We start from the raw sequence: 10,735 nt of genomic DNA, 5'->3' as shown, positions 1-10,735 counted from the left end.
CAAGTACCACTTAATCACAGATATCAGTTTAACACTCCAGTGTAGTACCTAGGGAGTGCTGCACTGTCGGAGGTGCCGTCTTTCAGATGAGACGTCAAATCGAGGGCCCATCTGCTCTCTCAGGTGGACGTAAAAGATCCTGTGGCACTATTCCGAAGAAGAGCATAAGAAATAGGAGCAGGAGTAGGTAATTTGGCCCCTCGAGCCTGCTCCGTCATTTAATAAGATCATGGCTGATCTGATCATGGACTCAGCTCCACTTCCCTGCGGGCTCCCCCATAACCCTTCACTCCCTTATCTGTCCAAAATCTGTCTATCTCCGCCTTAAATATATTCAATGACCCCCATCTCCACAGCTCTCTGGGGCAGAGAATTCCACAGATTTACGCCCCTCTGAGAGAAGAAATTCCTCCTCATCTCAGTTCTAAATGGGTGACCCCTTATGCTTAAACTATGTCCCCCAGTTCTAGATTCCCCCATGAGTGAAAGCATCCTCTCTGCATCTACCCTGTCCAGCAGGGGAGTTATCCCCAGTGTCCTTTTGAATCAAAATATCAAAAACAGATTATCTGGTCATTATCACATTGCTGTTTGTGGGAGCTTGCTGTGCACAAATTGGCTGCTGCGTTTCCGAAATTACAACAATGACTACACTTCAAAAGTACTTCATTGGGTGCAAAGCGCTTTGGGTCATATGGTGGTCGTGAAAGGCACTATATCAATCCAAATCTTTCTACCTACCCTGTCAAATCCTTTATTCATCTTAAACATTAGATCAACCCTTAATCTTCTGCATTCAAGGGAATACAAGCCTACTCTGTGCAACCTGTCGTCGTAATTGAACCCTTTTAGCTCGTGGTGTGGTTCTGGTGTGCAGCCTCTCCAAGGCCAGTATAGACTTCCTGAGAAAGAAATGTGAAAAGAAATCGCAGCAAGATAGAAAATGAAATGTGATGCGAGCGGGATAAGCGACCTGGCACAGCAGCAAGTCCTGAACCCGATAGAAGAGTTCCCATGTGTTCTGCGATTGCTTCGCGATCCGTTACGTGTATTGATTCAAGGTCTGTGCTGTGTTCTATTTCCATTTCAAACGTCTTCTGTGGCGCGTGTGTTGCACACATGGCCTGAAAGATGTGTCACTGTAGCAAAGGGCGCGTCTCCACGAGGTTATTATGGCTACAAAGTTGACTTTTCTACTTCTAAGCAAAAACTCCAACAACCAATATGTAACTTTTTGACTTGTTTGATCTCTTTTAATGACATGTGTGCGAGAGGTTGCTGCTGCTGTTGCTGTGCAGTGCCCGAAAACCGAGTGACTCCTCAAGGCGTGTTTTACAAGGACCTGCCGCACTTTGTCAATGCAGATGGGAATTACTTATTCTGCAGATACTGGGAACCTAAAACGCCGCCCAGGTTAGCTTTACCTTATTATTAAATATACAGGAAAAGGCTTTTTGGTTCTGGTCAAACTTAAGGGCACTCACTCGGTTGTTGAGTGAGTTTTCCCCCATCATGTATTGTGAAGATATAGTTGACCCGTGTCAATTTCATCCCAGTCCGCCAGTTTAAAAAGGGGAGGAAAGAGTTGGGAGCAAGTGGAGCAGGACTGAAACTGATCAGACTGCGGAGCAACATTCTCGGGTATCAGGCGACGTTGCAAATCCCCACCGAGCGTGTGTTATCTCCTTCTTACATAAGAACATAAGAATTAGGAATAGAAGGAGGCCAGTCGGCCCCTCCAGCCTTCTTCGCCATTCAATCAGATCATGGCTGATCTTCTACCTCAACTCTATTTTCCTGCACTATCCCCATATCACTTGATATCCAAAAATCTATCGATCTGTGTCTTGAATATACTCAACCACTGAGCCTCCACAGCTCTCTGGGGTAGATAATTCCAAAGATTCACCACCCTCTGAGTGAAGAAATTTCCCCTCCTCTCAGTCCTAAATGGCCAACCCCTTATCTGCAGACTGGGACCCCCTGGTTCTAGACTCCTGGCCAGTTGTTAAACAACCTTTTAAAGAAAAAAAATGCATTTCTATAGCGCCTTTTACAACCCTCAGTCATTCCAAAGCACTTTACAGCCAATTTTGAAATATAGTCACTGTTGTAATGTAGGAAACACAACAGCCAACATGCAGCGGACATGATTTTTACAGCACGATAGCTGCAGGAAAAATGCAGGGAACAGCACCAGCCCTTATACATGGCCTTCTTTGACCTTACAAAGGCCTTTGACACAGTCAATCGCGAGGGTCTATGAACATCTTCCTCCGTTTCGGATGCCCCCAAAAGTTTGTCACCATTCTCCACGACATGCAGGCCGTGATCCTTATCAACGGGCCCATTACAGACCCAATCCACGTCCAGACCGGGGTCAAACAGGGCTGCGTCATCGCTCCAACCCTCTTCTCAATCTTCCTCGCTGCCATGCTCCACCTCACAGTCAACAAGCTTCCCACTGGAGTGGAACTAAACTACAGAACCAGTGGGAACCTGTTCAACCTTCGCCGTCTCCAGGCCAGGTCCAAGACCACCCCAACCTCTGTCGTCGAGCTACAGTACACGGATGACGCCTGCGTCTGTGCACATACAGAGGCTGAACTCCAAGTCATAGTCAACATACTTACTGAGACGTACGAAAGCATGGGCCTTATGCTAAACATCCATAAGACAAAGGTCCTCCACCAACCTGTCCCCGCCGCACAGCACTGCCCCTCCCCCCCCCCCCCCCCCCGCCACCCAGTCATCAAGATCCACGGCACTGCCCTGGTCAACGTGGACCATTTCCCATACCTCGGGAGCCTCTTATCAACTAGAGCAGACATTGCCAATGAGATTCAACACCGCCTCCAGTGCGCCAGTGCAGCCTTCGGCCGCCTGAGGAAAAGAGTGTTTGAAGACCAGGCCCTCAAATCTGCCATCAAGCTCATGGTCTATAGAGCTGTAGGAATAGCCGCCCTCCTGCATGGCTCAGAGACATGGACTATGTACAGTAGACACCTCAAGTTGCTGGAGAAATACCACCAATGATGTCTCTGCAAGATCCTACAAATCCCCTGGGAAGACAGACGCACCAACACTAGTGTCCTCGACCAGGCCAACATCCCCAGCATTGAAGCACTGACCACACTTGATCAGCTCCGCTGGTCAGGCCACATTGTTTGCATGCCGGACACAAGACTCCCAAAGCAATCGCTCTACTCGGAACTCCTTCAAGGCAAATGAGCCAAAGGTGGGCAGAAGAAACATTACAAGGACACCCTCAAAGCCTCCCTGATAAAGTGCAACATCCCCACTGACACCTGGGAGTCCCTGGCCAAAGAGCGCCCTAAGTGGAGGAAGTGCATCTGGGAGGGCGCCAATCACCGAGAGCATGCAGAAATCAAGCTCAGGCAGCGGAAAGAGCATGCGGCAAACATGTCCCACCTGTGACAGAGACTGTGGTTCTCGCATTGGACTGTTCAGCCACATAAGGACTCATTTTTGGAGTGGAAGCATGTCTTCCTCGATTCCGAGGGACTGCCTATGATGATGTAGGAAACATAGCAGCCAATTTTGATCCCAGCAAGCTCTGACAAACAGCAATGTGATAATGCTCAGATAATCTGTTTTTTTCGTAATGTTGATTGAGGTTTAAAAATGTAAATAACTCCCCATCTTTTATGCCCACTTGAGAGAGCAGACGGGGCCTCGGTTTAACATCTCATCCAAAAGACAGCACTTTCTCAGCACTGCAGTGTCAGCCTAGGTTATTGTGCTCAAGTTCCTGGAGTGGGATTTGAACCCACAACTTTCTGACTCAGAGGTGAGGGTGCTACCCAATGAACTACAGCCGGCAGTTGATAATAGCAGCTTAAATTATAAAAGGCAGATATATTGCGGCTATGATTTTTAAGTTATCATTTAACCATGAATTATTTGGACTAACTTTAAAGCGTGTTTTTGCAACGTTATAAAATTATTTTGTATAAACTGAGAGTGCCTGACAGGCAGATCCTGCTTATCCGATTAAGAGTGGCTGACATTGAACATAAATCTCTTTGTCCCCCGAGCAAAACATGGTGGGATAATCAGTAAGAAGGATGAACGATTCATGCCTCGCTCATTATACAGTCAGATATTTCACTGGCATTAAATTACTTTGCACAAAGGGTGTCAGGGCGAGGTATATAGTTCTTTAATGATTCTTCCTCTCCCTCAATTTTTCACCATTGTAGCCATCTGCATATTTCCTGTATAAAACAATTTGCATTTATATAGCGCCTTTCACAACCTCAGTATGTTCCAAAGTACTTTACAGCCAATGGAGTACTTTGGAAATGTAGTCACTGTTAAAATGTAGGAAATTAGAAGTGCAATGAAGAAAATAGATCATTTTGAGGAGTTCCAATAGAGTGGATTGGGACAAACTGTTTCCACTGATAGGAGGGTCAGTAACCAGAGGACACAGATTTAAGATAATTGACAAAAAGAAAACAGAGGGGAGATGAGGATATTTTTTATGCAGCGAGTTGTTGTGATCTGGAATGCGTTGCCTGAAAGGGCAGTGGAAACAGATTCAATAGTCACATTCAAAAGGGAACTGGATATATACTTGCAGGGAAATATTTGCATGGCTGTGGGGAAAGAGCGGGGACTGGGACCAATGTTCCATCTTTTTTTAGGGGTGCGCGACCAGTTCAAAGTACTGCACATGTGTAGTTTTTCACATTGAAAAGCTGGCAAGCCGGCTGCGCAGCTTAAAGGAAACATCGAATGGGACTAAATTGGTGGCCAGGACTGGGAATTAAATATTCAGGGGTATTTGACAATCTGGAAGGACAGACAGAAAGGAAAAGGAGGTGGAGTAGCTCTATTGATAAAGGATGGAATCACTGTAATAGTGAGAAACGATATTGGCTCAAATGATCAGGATGTTAAAACAGTTTGGGTGGAGATAAGGAATAATAAGGGGAAAAAGTCACTGGTGGGCGTAGTCTATAGACACCCTAACAGTAGCAACTCTGTTGGTCGGCGTATAAGCCAGGAAATAGTGGGGGCTTGCAAAAAGGGAACAGCAATAATCATGGGTGATTTTAACCTCCATATTGATTGGACAAATCAAATTGGTCAGGATAGTCTTGAGGAAGAATTCATAGAGTGCATAAGGGATGGGTTCCTTGAGCAGTATGTAACGGAACCAACCAAGGGGCAGGCTATCTTGGATCTGGTCCTGTGTAATGAGACAGGATTAATAAAGAATCTCCTAGTAAAGGATCCCCTTGGAATGAGTTATCATAGCATGGTTGAATTTCAAATTCAGATGGAGGGTAAGAAGGTTGGATCTCAAACCAGCGTACTAAGCTTAAATAAAGGAGATTATGAAGGTATGAGGGCAGAGTTGGCTAAAGTGGACTGGTTAAAGTGTAGGACGGTTGATGAACAGTGGTGTACATTTAAGGAGATATTTCACAACTCTGAAGAAAAATATATTCCAGTGAGGAGAAAAGGGTGTAAAAGAAAAGATAGCCATCCGTGGCTAACTAAAGAAATAAAGGACAGTATCCAATTAAAAACAATGGCATACAAACTGGCCAAAACTAGTGCGAGGACAGAAGATTGGGAAGCTTTTAAAAGCCAGCAAAGAATGACAAAAAAAATGATTAAGAAAGGGAAGATAGACTATGAAAGTAAACTAGCATGAAATATAAAAACAGATGGCAAGAGTTTCTATACGTATATAAAAAGGAAAAGAGTGGCTAAAGTAAATGTTGGTCCCTTAGAGGACGAGACCGGAGAATTAGTACTGGGGAACATGGAGATGACAGAAACTCTGAATAAATATTTTGTATCAGTCTTTACGGTAGAGGACACAAACACTATCCCAACAGCGGATAGTCAAAGGGCTATAGGGGCGGAGGAACTTAACACAACCACAATCACTAAGGAGGTGGTACTCAGTAAGATAATGGGATAAAGGCAGATAAATCCCCTCGACCTGATGGCTTGCATCCTAGGGTCTTAAGAGAAGTAGCTGCAGGGATAGTGGATGCATTGCTTGTAATTTACCAAAATTCCCTGGATTCTGGGGAGGTTCCAGCAGATTGGAAAACTGCAAAAGTAATGCTCCTATTTAAAAAAGGAGGCAGACAAAAAGCAGGTAACTATAGACCAGTTAGCCTAACTAACATCTGTGGTTGGGAAAATGTTGGAGTCCATTATTAAAGAAGCAGTAGCAGGACATTTGGAAAAGCATAATTCGGTCAAGCAGAGTCAGCATGGATTTATAAAGGGGAAGTCATGTTTGACAAATTTGCTGGAATTCTTTGAGGATGTAATGAACAGGGTGGATAAAGGAGAACCAGTGAATATGGTGTATTTGGACTTCCAGAAGGCATTTGACAAGATGCCACATAAAAGGTGACTGCACAAGAAAGAAGTTCACGGGGTTGGGGGTAATATATTAACAAGGATAAAGGATTGGCTAACTAACAGAAAGCAGAGAGTCAGGATAAATGGTTAATTCTTGGGCTGGCAATCAGTAACTAGTGGGGTGCCGCAGGGATCAGTGCTGGGACCCCAACTATTTACAATCTATATTAATGACTTGGAAGAAAGGACCAAGTGTAATGTAGCCAAGTTTGCTGATGATACAAAGATGGGAGGAAAAGCAATGTGTGAGGAGGACACAAAAAATCTGCAAAAGGACATCGACAGGCTAAGTGAGTGGGTAAAAATTTGGCAGATGGCGTATAATGTTGGAAAATGTGAGGTCATGCACTTTGGCAGAAAAAAATCAAAGAGCAAGTTATTATTTAAATGGATAAAAATTGCAAAGTGCTGCAGTACAACGGGACCTGGGGGTACTTGTGCATGAAACACAGAAGGTTAATATGCAGGTACAGCAATTGATCAGGAAGGCCACTGGAATCTTGGCCTTTATTGCAAAGGGGATGGAGCATATAATCAGGGAAGTCTTGCTACAGTTGTACAAGGTATTGGTGAGGCCACACCTGGAATACTGCGTAGAGTTTTGGTTTCCATATTTACGAAAGGATATACTTGCTTTGGAGGCAGCTCAGAGAATTTTCATTAGGTTGATTCCAGAGATGAAGAAAGGTTGAAGAGGTTGGGCCTCTTCTCATTGGAATTCAGCAGAATGAGAGGTGATCTTATTGAAACGTATAAAAATATGAGGGGGCTTGACAAGGTGGACGCAGAGAGGATGTTTCCACTGATAGGGGAGACTAGAACTAGGGGGCATAATCTTAGAATAAGGGACCGCCCATTTAAAACTGAGATGAGAAGGAATTTCTTCTCTAAGAGGGTTGTAAATCTGTGGAATTCACTGCCTCAGAGAGCTGTGGAAGCCGGAACATTGAATAAATTTAAGGCAGAGATAGACAGTTTCTTAACTGATAAGGGATTAAAGGGTTATGGGGAGATGGCAGGAAAGTGGACCTGAGTCCATGATTGGATCAGCCATGATTGTATTAAGTGACAGAGCAGGCTCGAGGGGCCGTATGGTCTATCCCTGCTCCTATTTCTTATGTTGTTATGTAAATTGGATGGCTCTTTCAAAGAGCCGGCACAGGCGCGATGGGCTAAATGGCCTCTTTCTGTGCTATATCATTCCAATGTTTACCCACACACTTTCTAGCAGATTCACTGATTAGCGATCAGGAGTGGGAGCTGGTTAATTGCGCCCCCCCCACCCCCCCGCCTCCGTACCCCCCCACCCCCCCAACCCAGTGATATCAATACCAATTGTGGTGTTCCCATCCAGGCTGAGCTGAGCTGAATCAACACAGACTGGGTTTGGAAGCTCGGACCGCCTTGATTTGAGTGGATTGGGGCTGGACAGGTGCAGCAATACAGTAACTGAGATGTCAGAGTGACTGACGATGACTGTTCTTAACACCGGTGAAGTAGCAACTTGCATTTCACAACTGTTTTCAGCCAATAAAGTGCGGTTACTGTTGTGATGTAGGAAATACGGCCAATAATTTGTACACAGCAAGGTCCCACAAACAGCAGTATGACAATGAGCAGATCATCGGTTTTAGTGATGTTACTTGAAGGATAAATGTTCGCTGTTCTTCAAAACTTAAGAGGGCAGGCAGGGCCTCGGTTTATCGTCTCATTCAAAAGATGGCACCTCTGACTGTGCAGCGCTCCCTCAGCACCAAGCTGGGAGTGCCAGCCTAGATTTTGCGCTCTCGTCTCTGGAGTGCGACTTGAACCCTTGATCTTCTGACTCTGAGGCGAGAGAGCCGCTCATTGAGCCATGGCTAACACTTGCTGAGTTTGGCTGTTGTTACGATGTCGGAGTAGGATTGTGGGTTTGTCGGGTCCACAGTCTCGTTAGTGTCAGTACTGCTGCCCCCAGTAATGAGCCGATTGTGGGAGATACGACTTTAAAGGATGGAATACGATTTCCCGTCCTTCACTGTAAAGAATGCAGTGAAGTGATCTGGAAGTTGCTGCAAGATTGTTTCAGGCGGTTCAAGAATGCCACGTTGGCCCATAAAGTATGTGAGAGTGGGTAGGCCAATAGAGTGCTGTGCCAAGTGTTGTGTATCTGTAAAGCATGCACTCCCATGTTCTGCCACCAGGGAGCTCATCCCCTGAAGTTCCAAGGGATCCCAGCATCCCTTGGGAGCACTGTATATAAGCCAGCCCCTAAGGCTGGAGTGTCTTATTAAAGACTGAGGTCACTGTTACTTTAACCTCCCTGTGTGCAGCCTCATCTGTGTTAGGAACACAATACCAAGCATTTCCTGAAGGGCACAAAGTGGGGAGGAATGTTGAGTTTCCATGATCCAGAGGGAAAGCAAAGTTTCAAACATCTTAAAAAATACTATTTAAAAACAAAAAAAAATTGTCTCCTTGCTGGCTGTGGGGTAATTTCCTGGGGATGTTGCACTGGTGGATGAAGGCTGGGCCTCTGCCTGTGGATATTGGGAGATCGTGGGCAGTGCACCTGCGATAGGCTCCCCAACACAACATGTACTCCGAAGGTTGGCCCTACCATCTCTGAGCCGCCTAGACCAAGAATGTCTTCAGTTCGACCATCAGTCTATGCTAGGATAAAGGAAAGGAAAGTAAGGAAAGAACTTGCATTTCTATAGCACCTTTTATGACCTCAGGATGTCCCAAAGCTCTCTACAGCCAATGAAGTACTTTTCGAAGTTGGTCTCATTTCTGCAACAATGGCTTTTCTTTCATTGTTTCTGCCACTGATATATCCCTGTCTCTTTCTTTCTATTTCTCTGGTGATTATTTCTCCTTCCCTTTTTCTCTATCCCTGGTTCTCTAAAACGGTCATAGTGTTTCTCTCTTCTCTTTGATTATTTTTGCCTCCCGTGTTTCTGCTTCCCTCGGGTTTCCCTAATATCCGTGTGTGTCTTTCTCTCACATTCTTTGCCTCTCTGTGTCTTTCCTTTTCTCTGTTTATTGTGTTTCTCTCTGTCTCTCTTTCTGTTTCCGAGTCTCTCTCTGCCTCTGACTCTTTCTGTTGCTTCTGTTTCTGTCTCTCATGTTTCCCTAAGTGTTTTTCTTTCTCTGTCTCTGCCTCTTTCTGTCTTTCCTGTTTCACTCTGTCTAACGTGTGTCTCTCTGATTCTCTCATGTCTGTCTCAGATTTCTCTCTGTCCATTTCTCTCTGTCCCCCTCTCTGTCCCTCTGTCTGTTTTTCTGTCCTCTCTCTGTCCCTCTCTCTGTTTCTCTGTCTATTTATCTCTGTCCCTCTCTCTGTCCCTCTGTCTGTCCCTCTGTCTATTTATTTCTGTCTCTCTCTCTCTGTTCCTCTGTCTGTCCCTCTGCCTGTCTCTCTGTCCTCTCTCTGTCCCTCTGTCTGTCCCTCTGTCTATTTATTTCTGTCTCTCTCTCTCTGTTCCTCTGTCTGTCCCTCTGTCCTCTCTCTGTCCCTCTGTCTGTTTCTCTGTCCTCTCGCTGTCCCTCTGTCTCTTTCTCTGTCTCTTTCTCTGTCCCTCTGTCTGTTTCTCATGCTCTTTTTCCCTCCCTCTGCCCTTTCCCCCCTTCCCCAGATCTCTTGTTCTTCTGCCTTAAAATAGTGGGGTTGCAATTGAGAATCTGGCTGAGGTTCCCACTTCTTGCCTTGGGCTGAACAACAAGAATCAGGGTGACTGAGGATTTCTGCAGCATTTCACGCCACATTGTTTCATCTCTCATCATCTTCAAAATCTCCTCGAAAAGTAACTGTTCAGCCGCTCCCTCAGCACCGTCCCTGACTCTACCCCCATCGCCTGCATGGTGCCCCCACACTGCAAACCAGCTTGGGTCATTTTACTACATAAAAGATGCGAATATCAGTTCAAGTTGTTGCTCATGTATATTTCTCACCAACAGAGAAACATTGTGAAACACGCTCTCTTTAGCAAGCACCTTGCTACATGTGTATTTTGGACAGTTTCTAAGAAAGCCTTGTAATGTAACATACCTGTACATATAATGTGCTGAGGTGTGGCAGAGACTTGAGCAAGAAATTCAGGCTGACACTCTCAGTGGATCAGACTGGGTGCAAACAAACACAGGGACCACCTGGACTGTTAATCACCAGCTGATTACATCACAACACCTTGCATTGATATGGTGTCCTTAACGTAATTTATATTCGTTTACGGTATGTGGGCATCACTGGCAAGACCAGCATTTATTGCCCATCCCTAATTGCCCCTTGAGAATGGGGTGCTAAGCCGCCTTCTTGAACTGCTGCAGTCCGTGTGGT

General features: G+C 45.3%; 1 protein-coding gene across 1 annotated transcript in view; it reads left to right on the top strand.

Moving 5' to 3' along the window:
• Positions 1–943: 943 nt before the first annotated feature.
• The window catches only part of LOC139276781 (monoglyceride lipase-like), a 104,078-nt gene continuing 94,286 nt past the window's right edge, over positions 944–10,735 (top strand). The window contains exons 1-2 of the mRNA XM_070894785.1: positions 944–1,061; positions 1,299–1,413. Of these exons, the coding sequence (XP_070750886.1) occupies positions 944–1,061; positions 1,299–1,413 (233 nt within the window). The remainder of the gene's footprint in view (positions 1,062–1,298; positions 1,414–10,735) is intronic.

Source organism: Pristiophorus japonicus, chromosome 12 (genome assembly GCF_044704955.1).
Source record: "Pristiophorus japonicus isolate sPriJap1 chromosome 12, sPriJap1.hap1, whole genome shotgun sequence".
NCBI lineage: Eukaryota > Metazoa > Chordata > Chondrichthyes > Pristiophoridae > Pristiophorus > Pristiophorus japonicus.
Note: the sequence above shows the minus strand (reverse complement) of the source record. Positions and strands in the feature narration are given on the sequence as shown.